The sequence below is a fragment of the Patagioenas fasciata genome, chromosome 5, assembly GCF_037038585.1.
Source record: "Patagioenas fasciata isolate bPatFas1 chromosome 5, bPatFas1.hap1, whole genome shotgun sequence".
Classification (NCBI taxonomy): domain Eukaryota; kingdom Metazoa; phylum Chordata; class Aves; order Columbiformes; family Columbidae; genus Patagioenas; species Patagioenas fasciata.
Window position 1 is genome coordinate 54698396 of NC_092524.1, and position 15421 is coordinate 54713816.

The window sequence follows — 15421 nt, forward strand, 5'->3', positions numbered from 1 at the left end:
GTGGACCAACATAATCAAAGTAGCAATTTACAATAAGTGAGGCACAAGAAAGTGAGTAATGTAAAGCAGCCTGCAATTTATAAAACTACATTTCTATAAAACAACTTCAGAATAATGTATGTCCTACCACGTTAATTTTGGTAAATTTCCTCTGTGCAAAAATAAATGCATAGATAAATAAAAAATGGAAGCTAATCAGATATGCAATTTTTATAGGGATCACAGTGAATGGTTGATAGATGTTCTTCTACCACAAGGTAAGAGGAATTTTTAAGGGTAGGTACAAACTAATCATAATTATGCAACCCTATGCTTACTGATATTTCTGCATAATGTATTAGTTGAAATGCTGCATTCTATTCTAAAGGGATTTAAAACAAAGATTTTAAGTAGCTTGTAGTTAATACTACTTAATGTCTTCAAAGTACTCTGAAAAATTGACTCATCTTGTAATAGTATGCAACTCCTTATATGTGAGGAAACAGACAATTGAAGCATTTACATTTGGAGTGGAGAAAAGGGAGCTAGTTCTTCCAGTAACATATATCTGATTTGAAAGCTCTTAAAGCTTCTGAATATCTGTTCTATGAACAGGAGACTGTTAAGTGTATCAGAAAATAACATAAAATATTTTGCTATGATCCAGTCATTGATCCATTCATTGCCCTTTGGCCAGTGAGAGAGCCTGATATTCTATTTTCTACCAGAATGCAGACAAAGCTTGTTGACAGACTAGTCAGAATTTCCTGGGTTTACAAGAATGGTCACATGTTCTCTAAAATAACCCTTTCAAGGACAGAACAAGGACACTCCCTCTCTCTTTGTTCTGCAAACTGAAAATTCTTAGGCAGTGAAGATTTTTTGCTGTCTCCTTTTAGTTGAAATCTAATCCAGATTAAGAATGTGTTGTTTACATAAGGGAAACACTTATTTTTACCTAGCCACCTATATTTACCAAATCAGATGTTGCCCGGGCAGCAAACTGAATACCTACTGCTCACAGGTTTTATCTGCAAACGATTTGCTATGGAGTCATGGGCCACAGACGCAGTGGCTGCTTCTACGTTTTTCATCCATATTCACTAATCTTTCATACTGTGAGCTTTCGCAGTGTTCCTGTGAGTGCACTTAGACTGCTCGTGAGGCAGAAGCGTAGGAGGAAGGTGAATGGGATACAGGGCACACCACACGATGCAGCCTCCACACGAGGCTGTTCTTTCATGTCACTGTAGCAATAGCCAGCAGACCTAAGTATATCATGCCCTACCTCATACAGGCCAACAGGCTTAGAGATTTCAATAATATCTGCTAATGCAAATTTAGCCTCAGACACTTCCTTGCAGCAAATCCATTTTCCCATGGCTGCCACAGTAAAACAGAAGGATCGTCATTCTGTGTTGATGTTTTTTGTATGCCTTCCCCTTACAGCTGAAATTTCTGCTATATGTCAGAAGAAGGTAAGATTCAGTCATTTGTGTGATGGGGCATGATTTGATGTTGTGTGTAACGTCATTCCATTACTATGTGGTGCGTTCTTTTTTGTGCCATTCCAAATTTTCACAGTTTATCCATGGATGCATTTGTTGGTGGATGGGAATGATTCAGCAGCAAGGTTTCTTTTTGTTAAAACTGCTGATGCTTGATTTGAGTTGTAGGTTTCTATTGAAGTGGCAATTAGTAGAACAATTGTGCAGTTGAACTCTGTTTTTGTACTATAACTCTGTTTATGAAGAGGATAGAGCAAGATATTAATTTTAAATCTAATAGTTTGTATCTTCTTATCATTGAAGTCTTGGATTAATCATAAATTGAACAAAAAACCTACCGTAAACTGTATATTATAAAAAACATGTGGACTGAAAGTCTTCAGTGCTTGGCTCTGAAAAGATTGCTGACAAAAAGAATCTGCTTGCAATACATACCAACCAGTGTGTTTTAGTAACATTTTAATAATAAGGGATACAGCTAATAACATATTCCAGGTCTTGTGTGACAAAGAAAGCATTTATGTTGGGCTTGATTACCAGATTGCAAAAATAAAGGTAGTACATATTTTGGAGGCTTGGATAGTTGCCTATGCCAAGGCAGCATGAAACTGATGTGGCACCATTGATTACATTCCTAACGATCTGCCTGTTGCTACATGTAACTTAAAAAGACATTCTGAAGTATTAGCAGGGGTTAAGAGAACTACTGGAAACTTTAGAGATTGTTTCAAGCCAGAAAGTTGAGGCTGATGACTTAAATGTTGGTTTGGCCTGCTCCAAAAGAAGAACAACTGTGATATTCAAATCCAAGCCCAGCAATTAGGCCTGAGCTCATCTTTCTGGGAGTTTAGTGACACTTGGCATCAGGAGTTTGCACACAGCTGTGCTTATGTGTAGTGATTTTGGAAACAACCAACACTTGAGCCAGTTCCTCAGTGCTGGCTCTCATCCCTGTTTTCAGTTCCACTTCCTGATACTTGTGGCCTAATATTAATAAAGTGTATTTTTATTTTGCAGAACTGTAGTTCGCATGTCAGAAGAGCTGTTGTCACGTGCTTCTCAGCAGGCTGCTGTGGCCGCCATGGCAACAGGCCAGTGCGCTACTGCAAAAGGTGCCATTCAAATCATCACAGCAGTGAAGTCGGGGCAGCTGCAGAAACCCATCTCTATCAGACCTCACCACCCCCTATCAATACCCGGGAGTGCGGGGCAGAGGAACTTGTGTGTACGGTGGAGGCTGTGATCAGGTAACATGGCAGCTTATCATCACGGTGTAAAGTTTGACCAGGCTTTCACATAAATATTGCCTGCAGATCTTGTGCAAATTGATTTTAGTTTCACCAGCGCAAGCTCAGAGCAGGGTGCTCTGAACTTTGCCGCTTTAGCAAAGTACTGATCAGCTGTGAGTGTTGTCCTTGTGGAAGAAGCCAGCCTTGAATCCTAGGGTTTGATGTTATTTTGTTACTGCTCTGAGGAAAACAGTGACACCAGATGCCTTAACCTCTAGTTGTTATTGACCAGATACCTGTATCCGGTACAGGAAAGCTGCATTCACTGACCACAAGCTTGTTTTATAGCTTGCTGAAGGAAGCAGAGTTTCATGCTGAGCAGAGGGAGTATGAACTCAACCGCAGGAGACAGATGGGCCTCTCTTCTTCCCATCACTCCCTGGACAACACGGAGTTTGATAATAAAGATGATGACAAGCATGACCAACGCCTTCTGAGCCAGTTTGGAATCTGGTTCTTGGTAAGAAGTTCTTGCTCTCTTCTCTCACTTCTTCCTCCTTTTCTTTCTGAACCCTCAATTTTGTATCCTTTTTTCCCCACTTCATGGCTTTAGTTGGATACTTTCCTGATTCGTAAGCAAAAAGAAATTCTGTGAAGCTGCCAGACTTGGAGATTTCAGAACTAGTTTGGGTGAAGCTGCTCACTGCCTTCTGAGTCCTGCATGGAGTTTATAACAGAATTATTCATCCTCTCGATTTTTTTATGGACTTCCTTTGTTCCATCATGTTCGGCTCACGGATGCTTCCTGCTGAGTGCCATTATTTTAACCTCAGAAGGCAATCCCCTAAAGACATGTCTTTCACCTTCCATCTTTCAACATCACTCTCTGGAAGTTCAGCTTTCTCTGTTACCTCTAAATAGGCTGGAAGAGTCTTAGTGGGCTGCTTTTACTTACTGCCTTTAGATTGGTCTAGTTGGATCAGTCCCAGTCATTCTACTCCAGTTAATTCACCCAATAGGGGCTGACAGAGTGAAATGAAGTGAGAGAGAACAGGTTTTGTTACACTGTACGTACCTCATCCTTGACATTGAGAGTTTATCTTTCTATGTTAGGGAGGGGGAGCTCACTGACTTCATTCTAATCTTATAAAATCTCTTGATCTCTCTGTAGTGAGTGTTGGCAGAGATGACAGCACAGATTGTGAGCCATAGTGGGTCACTGTTTTGTTTCATAAAATGAATACCTTTCAGCTGGAAACTAGACAGAGTTCCTATTAAAAAGGCTGCCAGCTGATACTGCCTTTGAGTTAATGCTCAACTGAGACAAATGCCAGAAAGCAAACACCTTAACTTCAACCTGCAATGAAGCAGAACAATGAAGACTGTAGTTTGAACTGTCAAGGCTGTTGTTAGCTGCCTTATCCCAAGAAAAAACATGGAGGAAAAATACTTGTAAGATGGAGTCTGGTCTTCTGTGGGAAGTAGTGCTGTCTGCTATTTCCCCGGAAATCATGTGAATGTTTTTCCTTTGTTGACTTGCTGCAAGGCAGCAGTCACTGGTTTCAGGTTGCCAGGTGCTGAGTGTGCAGCTTTCGCTAGGATGTGGCAACAAACAGCTGACAGGTGGTTAAAGGAGCTTCCTAAGTCTCCTGTCATCTGTTATTTTCCATTCTTTGGATTCAGTGCAGCAACCTGATTTGAAACTTTGTCTCCTGTCCCCAGAAGACATGAAGAGCTCAAACAGCAGGTAGTTAAGGGCTTAGCAGTGTGTCTGGTCTGTGAACTGAGGTACAGACTTGATCTCAGATTTGGGACAGTTTTACAGTGCAGATGTCATTTTAGAAAGAGAGAATTTGGAGAAGGAGAGAAAAATATTAATTATGTGAGAATTTTTTGACAACTTAGAACTCATATTCCTGTCCCAAATGAGGACAAAAAAAATCAAAATCTGAATATTTTTGCAAAACAAAGATCACTTACTATATTAAGTACACATCTTTTTTCAGAGTCTTTGGTTTGTCTTTCTATCTTGTACATTTTTTATATATGTGTGTATGTGTATCTTATATTTTACCAGGTATTACATTACCTTTTAAAATGAGGAGTCATTTTAAAGTTCAAAAGAAAATGTTTCGGTTTGTCAAACTGTTCTGTATTGATATTGCCAATGTTGAAACTAAGAAAAAAAAAATGAGTGCTTGTTTTTTTCCCCTCTTATCGTTATTTTCTGGTTTGGAAATTTTTGTCAATTGTCCTGTGCCAAACTCTACTTAAAACTGATCCGCTCATTTGTCTTCTATGTAATCTGCATTCATGTATTGCTGAGAACATGCAAAACATAGTAGACAATTTGTCACCTTCAATTCTAGAAATGAAACTTGATTTGTGTTTCTGTCTTCCAGGTGAGCCTTTGCACTCCCAGTGAGAACACCCCCACAGAGAGTCTGGCAAGGCTGGTTAGCATGGTGTTCCAGTGGTTTCACTCCACAGCTTACATGATGGATGATGAAGTTGGCAGCCTAGTTGAAAAGCTCAAACCCCAGTTTGTTACTAAGTGGTTGAAGACTGTTTGTGATGTCCGGTTTGATGTCATGGTTATGTGCCTTCTTCCTAAACCAATGGAGTTTGCCAAGGTAAGAATAACTTATCTGAAGGTTCCTTTATTTGCCACGGGGATTAAAGTCTTAAGTATAAACACAATTTCTCCCCCAGTTCTGTCACGGCAAAAGAAATCTCGGTGGTTGAGGGAACAGTGGAGTTCAGGAGTTTTTCATTTTCATAGCATTTTTAATTCTACTGTGTTAGAGAGAAGGGATTATTTATAGTAATATGAAGACAGGTTGGAAGAATATTGTAGGTATTGAAAGATAACATAGATTTTTAATAGTTGCACATTTCCATTATGCTGCTGAAGCACCCAAACTTGTCTTTAGTAAAAGGTGTCATTTGACTGCTCCCAGATATAAGCCTGTACTTTACTAGTGTGCTTTACTAATGTTTCTCTGTTCTTTGCATACTTCATCTCTGCAGCTGTGAATTAAGGTTCATGAAATCACACAGCTGTAACTGATAGGAGCTCTGGGCATACTGATGCCCTGTAGCTTCAGGTACCTAATTTAAGTGATTCAGTTAAGAGACTAGTCTACGTCTACTGTGGTTCGCCATATTGCAGATGGAGAGAAAGAGACTTGTCTGAAAGGTCATTCAGGCTGCCTAAAGTGAGACTGTTGCTGGAATCACTTCTAGAAAGAGTCTTTCTTTCTGTCCATTAATTATGAAGCAGAACTCACCTGGATAGTGAAGACGGGCAACAAAGCCAGGCACATGAATATTCCTCTATAGAAAATGAAACATCAACTTTAAAATAGGAACTTTATATTTGTGAGGGGTTTAAGACTTTTTCGCCATTTATCGCTGCCAACTGTACCACATCTACTTTTGTAAGAAGACTTTCATTTTGTGACTCTCTTATGTAAAATGCCCAGGGGACATGTTGGTTTTGTTTCCTAAAATTAGGTGGCTAGACTAGGAAGGGCCATAAAGACTTGATGTGATATATTACATCATCAGGGATGAAGTGTGCATTCATGGATAATTCATGACTTAATATATGGGATTTACTTTACGTGTGCAGACCAGCATGTATATGTGTCTCACTCTGAACCATTGCTCTGAAGATACCCCTGGTTGTGGGAGGACTGGGGCACAGCTGAGAGGCAAATGGATGAATTGAGTGTTAGAACTGAAGAAAAGACATCAGGGCTTTGAGGCTAAAGGGGAAAGAAAGAACTGAACCTCATGTTGTAATCTGTACTGAATCTTTTTCTTGTCTTGGATCCATTAACCTAGATTTATTACCCCCACTGCAGTATGTAAGACTAGACTGACAACTTGCCAGATTTGTGAGGGTTCACTAGAACGTGAAGACAAACAGCCATGAAATTAGCTGTGATGAATGGAGAAAAAATAGTTTGTTGGCCGAGATTACCAGTAGTTTCTGCCAAAACAGCAGGCATCTCAAGAGCTAGTAGTTAGGAACAGCAGATGTGAGCTGAGGTCAGTTAGAATAATTAATCCCTGTAGGCTAGTACTTACTTACTTAGAAGTATATTTTTTGGCTTCTATCCCTTAGAACCTTCTCTCAAAAAAACCCACAAAAAAAGACACAAAACAAAAAACCCAAACAGAAAAACCTAACAAAACAAACAAACACAAAAGAACACCTGATATGGACCAAGTTTTTCAAAACTGTAACAAGTTGCCCAGAGCAAAAAATTGAAGGTGTAAGTTTGACCAAACAAATCTGTCTCTTGTTGAGAACTGTAAACAATGAGAGGTTACTCTACATCATGGCCTTGAAATGAGCAAAATTCCTCTAAATCTTGGAGAGTGCATTTGTGTACTGTGGGTCAAATGAGAGAGGAAAAAAAACAGTGCAATCCCCGTGGCTGAATTATAAATTCAGCCTGGAGGGTGCTAATGATCACCCCCCACAATTTCTTGGCTGCAACACACTGAGCAAGTTTATGGTTCTGGGAAAGTTACAGGGACTAGAAGTATCACTCATCAGTCTAATTCCTGGAAATACCCACAGGTTGGTGGATACTGGGACAAATCGTGTAGTGCTGTGACCCAATTAAAGGAAGGGCTGAATCGAATTCTTTGCTTGATTCCGTACAATGTGATAAACCAGCCAGTGTGGGAATGTATCATGCCAGAGTGGCTGGAAGCTATAAGGACAGAAGTGCCCGATAATCAACTGAAAGAGTTCCGGGAAGTGTTGAGGTATGTAGACATATGTGGAACCATTCAATCATTGCACATACTGATTGTTGAGAGTTTTAGCACAGTAAGAAGGTGACAACAAATAAAAATGGCTGTGTGCAATAGACAGTAGTGAGTGAATGCTTCTGAATTTTGTATGACTTACATTTACACTAAAGTGCTTAAGCTTTGGGAAAGTTTGCTTTTATTGCTCCTGATATCATTAAATCTGTATCAAGAGCCAACTGCGTAGATGCTTTTTTGCCGTCAGCAAGGCACATTTTCAGTGCCTTCCTGCAGCATGGTGGAAAAAGCATCTTTCTCCTCCTGGCCAGCTGTTGATGAGAAAAGGTGGGGATTAGTGGAGCTGGCACATAAAGAGCAATGATTTATATTGATTTAGTTAATATCTTCCTCCATTGAACAAAGAAAACACTAGATTAAGAATGGTGGCTGTCTGAGTCAGAATTTCATGTATGCCGTTGACAATTAATTTTGTTTTAACTGATGAAGAGACTCTGAAACTGACTGTAAGTTTATCACAGAATCACAGAATGGTTGGGTTGGAAGGGACCTCAGGAGATCATCTGATCCAACCCACCTGCTAATGCAGGTTCACCCAGAGCAGATTGCACGAGAATGTGTCCAGGCAGGTCTTGAATGTCTCCAGAGGAGACTCCATAACCTCTCTGGGCAGCCTGTTCCAGTGTTCTGTCACCCTCAAAGTAAAGAAGTTTCTCTTCATATTCAGATGGAAGCTCCTGTGCTCCTTTCTGTGCCCATTGCCCCTCATCCCCTATCATTGGACACCCATCCTCTTGACACCCACCCTTGAGATATTTATAAGCATAAATAAGGTCCCTTCTCAGTTTTCTCTTCTCCAGGCTGAACAGACCCAGCTCTTCCAGACTTCCATAAAAAAGATGCTCCAGACCCCTAATCATCTTCATAACCTTCCTATGTTTGTAGATATTGGTGTAAACTGTTTCATTGTAAACATGAAATAGTGGAGGACTGGTGAGATAAGAAATTTTCCCATTTTACTCTTGGTGTTGAAAAAGATATTGCTATCAAATGAAACTGGGATGACATGAGATGTGATCTAAATCCTTAAGGTGCATCACTGAATTCAGGGATGACCTTGTGCAGTCAGGACAGGTGGTATCAGCAACCCCAGCTCCTGTGGAGGGTGAGGATGCAAGTAAGATTACAAAAGCATTGTCAATGCTGGTAGTGAAATTGCCTTTCTGCAAATTTTCTGTTGTATCTCACAAAGTGTTTGCCATGGTAACACAGTGATGCTATATTTTTATTCTGCTTTTCAGCAAAATGTTTGACATTGAACTTTGCCCTCTCCCTTTCTCCATGGAGGAGATGTTTGGCTTCATTAGCTGTCGATTCACAGGGTATCCATCCTCAGTGCAAGAGCAAGCATTGCTTTGGCTGCATGTAAGTGTCCCCTCTTGACGAGTCATGCTGAAGCACTTCATGATTTTGTAAAAGAAAAAAAAAAAAAAAAGAAAATAAAACGTGAGGAGGGGGAAAGAAACCACTTTTCCAAGCATCATGGAGCCTTTCCACCCTTTGCTTAGTCACAGCATAAGGATGGTAGGTAGACAGACCTCAGGAAACTTTATGTTGCTAGCCCATCATGGGCAATATAATGGGAGCCTGGAAATTCCTTTTACCTCTGAATGTCAGTTGTGTCTTTGGGGCCATTGAGCTCTCTGACCGCTTTCCAGCAGTAGTTGTTAGTCTCTGCAGAATTTGATCTGTAGATTCTAAAATTAATTCCAGACTCCAAAAGCAGCTGGATTTGTTCCCACATACGAAGCTCTGGATTAAACTAACTCTGTACCCATCAAGCTTTCTACTGCTCTGGCCCTTTAATGCTATATTTGCCCACAAAGCTGGTGTTCACGTAGTGTTCATATTCAAAAGTTATGGGGACAATCATGTCAGTGGGGGGCAGTTAATTCAAAACGACATAAGATTTTCTGCAACACCTCAGAATAATGCCTGAATTCTTAATTATCACTTATTTTCTGCTGAGGGTTATTTTAGTTAAGCCTCAGCAAAGACCATCTTACCTGATGAGTATAGCAATTTTCATGCGTACAGAGCTTTCAAATAAGGTATAATTTTTTTAGTTTTTTCTTGACCTAATATTGATTAATGACAAGTATGAAGAGCTCACATTTATCTGAGTGTTGGTCACAAAACAGATGATGAATGTTTCCTCAGTGATTTACAGATAATCATCCTGTCATTATGTTGACACCTGCAGGCAACAATTCTGACTATATTCTTAGAATAAATACAGGAATTCAGTTTTAAGTAATAATAAATATAGTAAATAGTTATTAATCCAAGTATTGGTAAGACTTTTGGTATACAGAAATACTTTTGTGGAACAACCTCACATCCCTGTCTGTTTGTGCATAAAACTTACCTCAAGGCACACCAAGTGGGTGCCAACAAATATATTGAAAAGACTCCTTTTCTTTGCCAGTTCTCTTTTGCCATAAAAGAAATCTGAGCTTGCAGCTCACCTTACTGAATCCCAAAATTAAATGCATGGAACTTGCTGAACTGAGGATCAAATTATAAAGGTGCTTATAAAATGACATTTTTGATCAAACTTGTAACTTATGCTTTTTTATTTATGGTCTTTCCTTAGGTGTTATCTGAACTGGACATTGTTGTTCCTCTTCAGTTACTAATCAGCATGTTTTCTGATGGAGTTAATTCTGTAAAAGAGTTGGCAAATCAAAGAAAATCAAGAGTCAGTGAACTGGCAGGAAATCTTGCAGCTCGGAGGGTAACTATTATTTATACTGCTTATTTTTTTTTCTTAGAGCAGTTTTCTTAATAGAATACATGTGAAGATTTAAAAAGTGATCTTTCAGTATGGCAGCATTTGAATAGAAACACTATAAATTGTGAGAATGGGAGGAAGTTGGAATGACTTCTTCACTGTATCACATGGTCAGTGTAAAGATAATACAGAGAGGAACTGCAGAAAAACTTTGCAGTTTTACCTAAGTGAAATGGTTTTTTTGGGATACGTTTGGAGTGTTCTTGGCATCTTTTCCAACCATTATCATTCTCTGCACCCTCTTTAAATAACTGTCAACAAGTTATTATGGACAGCTGGTCACCCAGAGTGAGCTTTTGTGCTCTAGTACAAATTTGGGGGCCTAGATATGTTTTGAGAGGGTGACAGAGCAGAATTTATTTCTGTTTCCTTGCATTTTTTTCCACCATCCAGGCGATGCAAAACTTGATCTAAAGTTGTCTGTCAAAGACTTACAGTCTGGAAGAAAATATGTACAGATCTGTAGGTGCTACCTGTACTTGGATGGATGTGACTAACTTCCCAGTAGCCTTGGACAGTCCTTTAAGGACAGCAGGTGCTTGAAAGGCCAGATTTTTAGATTTAAGGAACTACAGGATCTAGGCAGCTGATGATGCCTTATGAGTGGTATACCCTTCTTCTGGTGTAGATCAGCAGAGAGCACTCCCACAGCTAGCCCATCACTACTTCTAAAATAGGCAGAAAAACCAGACAAACTTACTGTCTGGTCTTTCAGACCATAGCTGACCTAAAAATGGACGTCGTGAGTCATCTAGCTGTGTATCTCCCTGCAACACTTCGAGGTTCTCAGGGTGTTTTAGGTGCTGTGGCCATTTATCAGTGCAGACATACACATCTTGTTACTTATGTGTCTAGTTCATTTCCATCTACCTTTGGTGTAACCATAGTTACACTGTTCTCATGAGATAGTCTCCTTTATTAGCCTCCTGCTACTGAAGTTTGTGTCCCTGGATCATGGAGCAGGTCATTGTAACCTGTACGTTATAACATTGTAACCTGTACGATTGTAACACTTTACTGCCTGCAACAATTTTCTGTTTGGTTTATGATGTTAAAATTCCTGCTTAGTAGAAATGAGATATTGGATCTCAGCCACTTAGCTTCAGTGAATGTATACATCTGTGCAGAATATGATTCCTGTACTTCCATGACATTTTATCGTTTAATGGCATTAAGGGCCATATGTAGATTTTGCAAAGAGAGTACAGAAGGGAAAGGCTGTCAAAGTTTCTTCCATTTTATGCAGTTTTGTATAGAAATGAGAGTGCTTAAATGCTTAACAGTCTTTGGGACATGTTGATTCTTTATGTCTTCAGGTAAGCATTGCTTCTGACCCTGGGCGCAGAGTTCAGCACAACATGCTGAGTCCATTTCCAAGCCCCTTCCAGAGCCCGTTTCGGAGTCCAATGCGCAGTCCTTTCCACAGCCCTTTCAAGAACTTTGGGCACCCCAGTGGAAAGACAATTGATTTTGACTGTGAAGATGATGAAATGAATCTTAATTGCTTCATTCTGATGTTTGATCTCATCTTGAAGCAGGTACTTACAGAAGGAAAACACCCACATTGAGGGAACACTGAAGTTCTGTAGTCACTTCTGGCTCTCCTTTAATCCTGGATTGAGGTCCTTTCTGCTAGGGGACTGGCATGAAGTATAAGACATTTAAATCTCTCTACAGCTGCCATCTGCCTTTACCCATATAGGAGTTATAGGTTCATGGTCAATGAAGAGAATTTACATACCTCCATATTTATGTTGGATAGCTCATATGAATGAAAGGAACTTCTCCTTGGAGATATGTTTATTTCTACATACTAGAAGCATAGGCTTGTTGATAGTCTTAAATTAGATGCATAATTTTCGGATAGCTAAATGTTTACATTGTGAATTGAAGGCCAAGTGTTTTGAATAACTGTCTCCAGGTAAAATTCATGGATCCTGTGCTTGAAATTGTCTATTTAACTTCAAAACCTTACTCTAGCTGTTTGAGCTTGGACCTCAACACCAGTGGCAATTTAAAATTGTGAGTTGCAGTTTATCTCAAACTCTTCCCAATACTGTAATATAACACTGGCAGAAATGTAGGAATAGGCAGAACAGTTAGTGCTCTGGCTTTTAAATACGTAATAAATCCTTACTCTTTTCATTCTCTTTCAGATGGAACTCCAAGATGATGGTGTCACTTTGGGCTTAGAGAACAGCATTTCGAAAGATATAATATCCATCATAAACAATGTGTTCCAGGCACCCTGGGGTGGTTCTCACACCTGTCAGAAAGATGAAAAAGCAGTTGAATGTGGTTTGTGTCAGTCCAGCATTCTGTGTTACCAGCTGGGTTTTGAGCTGCTGGAACAGCTTGCTCCAAAAGAAGAAATCAGGCTTGTGGTAAGTAGACCAAGAAAAGGCCTATATTACTGGTGTGCTGAAACTCCTCCAATGTTCTCGTTACACTGTGCACAAGGGAACAAAGCCATGCTGACCTATGGCATGGGGGATTTAGGAGGTTATAGCAAAATGCAGTTGAATTGTAAAATTTTGTAAGTTTCCGTTGATTTGAAGAACCTGGTGAAGATGACAGTATTCATCCAGTATGAACTCTTCCCCTGTCAACACTGAAGTGCTGTCTCACTTTGGAAGGAGACTCTTATGATACTGTGTCTGAAATAAAATGTGAAATATTAATAACTACTGCTTTTCATCTTCTAAGAGCTAAGAGTGGATATTTAGAAATGGTTAATGATTTTGAGTGAGTCACTTGTCAAGTGAATAAGCCTTAGTTGGTGCTTGATTGTTGAAAATGCTGAGCACCGTTGAATAACAGAATATACTTCAGATTGAGTATCCAACTTTAGCAGACACAGATAGGTACTCTCCAGTTGCTAGTCATCATTAAAGTCCTTTGTAGCTTTGCAGAATTGAAGCATTACCTGTGGTGTGATGAATTTATTTTAAGCTGTATATCTATTATACGTAACTGTTCCATCTGGTAGTTCAGAAGATGGCATTGTTCCCTTTAATCTGAGTGCTCATTTGCTGTGGCATCGTAGTGGCAGGATGTTTATTAGTAATTTTTTTTTCAGCGGTGAACATAGTGATGCCTTTTGATGTGTAAAAGTTTTGAAATCCCATTTGGATGTGTATGCTAGTAGTAGGTATTGTGCATGTAGTATTCAGTAACTTGTACTGGAAGAATCATCTTTCAGTTCAGCTTCTCACCTCAACCAAAAAGTAGTAAGTGGTGAAGTCTTTTTAGTGCTGGGGCTTGGTGCCATTTCTAGGATCCACCTTGCAATTTTATAACATGAAGATCACAGTGGCAACCTGTAATCTCGAGCTCCTGGCCACAGACAGAGGTAATTCCAGTCTGCTCCTTTATTCAGTCTAGAAGGGATTGCAGCAGCTCTTGCCTCTAAGCCTGTAACTCCACAGTTGTGTAGGAAATGGGCTCTGCTCCTGTCTGCCACTCCTCTGAGGCGAGGAAGACAAGTTTGGTGAAACCCCATCCCCATGATTGAATTCACCTCGGCTCCAATATGGATCTACAGTTTCTGTTGAGTTGTATCACTTAAGCTTGTGTTTGAAATGTAGTCATCTTGTCAGTCTGCTTTTACTGATGCTGAATTTTAGATGTGCAGGTGATTTGAATGCACAAGTGTACATGGAACTAGACAATGTCTGCCTCATTGAGCTCAGCTTATCACACCAAATGTAACTTAAACAGCAGAATATGGCGTCATATGTTTAGATAACATAAAAAACCAAATTTAACTTATTATGTTCTTAAAGGAGCCCACAGATAACCTCGAGGATAGTCTTCTGTATACTAGACCTGAGTTTATTATAGGAACTGAAGGAGAAGAAGACGACAAATTGGCACCAAAACATGGAGAAAACCCAGGAAATCACAGAGAGACCAAAGAAAATGCTGGTAGGTGAGGGTTGAGAAGGTTGAGTATTTCAGGAGGGCTTTAAATGACGTGCTTCTGCTCATATATTAATATAATGCAAGGTTCTGAAGCAGTCTTTCAAGTCCAACAATGCCCAGTCACTTTTTTTCTCATGGATTTAATTCTTTCAATGTATTAATTAAATAGGAAGGCTATATTGATGTTGACAGCAAGAGTGACTGTCTCTCAAAAACGTGTTAGAAGAAATCTTGGCTTTTTGAACATATAAAGCAGCAATAACGTTACAGATGAGAGAACTTTAACAACATTTTATGTAACTTACATTTTTAACAGCGATAAAGAATGACACAGAAAGAAAATTTTGTTATCAGCAGCTTCCAGTTACCTTGAAGCTCATATACACTATATTACAGGTAACATCAATTACTTGTTTGTTTAGTTTGAATTTTTGGTTAAGTGGTGTCATTGTGTTGAGAGTAGTTCGTCTGCTTACACAGGAAATGTCAAGGTTTGATGAACCCGACATTCTTTTTAACATGCTGAACTGTCTGAAGATCCTGTGTCTTCATGGGGAATGCCTGTATATAGCAAGAAAGGACCATCCACAATTTCTTGCCTATATTCAAGATCACATGCTGATTGCAAGGTAGAATTTTATTGCACATTTTGTCTTCATGCTTTGTTGGTTCTCCAACTGTACATTTGCTGTTGGAATCAAAGAATTTGTAGATTTAGTATGAAAAATTAACAAGGGGTGGCAGGGAAGTGTGCAAAGATTGAGAAACTGTATAAGAGCACATTGCACAGGCTGAGTAAGAAGTTGCAAATGAAACTAAGGTGCCCTGTGTTGTCAGTCATGGCTTCTCTGTCATGTACCACTTGTTTTGCAGTGAGTCAGAGTTTCTCATATTGGATAAAAGCATTGTCTGACATGCAGGTATCATCCCTGACTCTACAAAATAAATGATGATATAGAGACAGTTTATAGGGCTTTAGCATTAAAGCTGGGAGGACAGCAGTATTGCACCTGATTTTTAAGAGGTAAAGGAAGCTTTCTCATTTCATCAGAGTGAATGGGTTTGAAATCTGTGTATTTTAAGACTCTCTTTGGAGAAACTGACTTTTGCAGAAAACTCACTGAATAAATGTCAGCATA

General features: G+C 39.5%; 1 protein-coding gene across 16 annotated transcripts in view; it reads left to right on the top strand.

The window, feature by feature from the left end:
* The window catches only part of UNC79 (unc-79 homolog, NALCN channel complex subunit), a 110771-nt gene that overhangs the window by 23919 nt on the left and 71431 nt on the right, over window positions 1–15421 (top strand). For 15 of the 16 annotated variants that reach the window (XM_065840026.2, XM_071809588.1, XM_071809576.1 and 12 more), the window contains 13 exons: window positions 217–257; window positions 1429–1457; window positions 2505–2734; window positions 3065–3236; window positions 5119–5349; window positions 7311–7501; window positions 8806–8929; window positions 10161–10301; window positions 11675–11896; window positions 12515–12742; window positions 14144–14285; window positions 14599–14678; window positions 14763–14911. In XM_065840026.2, coding sequence (XP_065696098.1) covers window positions 217–257; window positions 1429–1457; window positions 2505–2734; window positions 3065–3236; window positions 5119–5349; window positions 7311–7501; window positions 8806–8929; window positions 10161–10301; window positions 11675–11896; window positions 12515–12742; window positions 14144–14285; window positions 14599–14678; window positions 14763–14911 — 1980 coding nt within the window. The remainder of the gene's footprint in view (window positions 1–216; window positions 258–1428; window positions 1458–2504; window positions 2735–3064; window positions 3237–5118; window positions 5350–7310; window positions 7502–8805; window positions 8930–10160; window positions 10302–11674; window positions 11897–12514; window positions 12743–14143; window positions 14286–14598; window positions 14679–14762; window positions 14912–15421) is intronic. The other variant, XM_071809587.1, reaches the window with a different exon arrangement.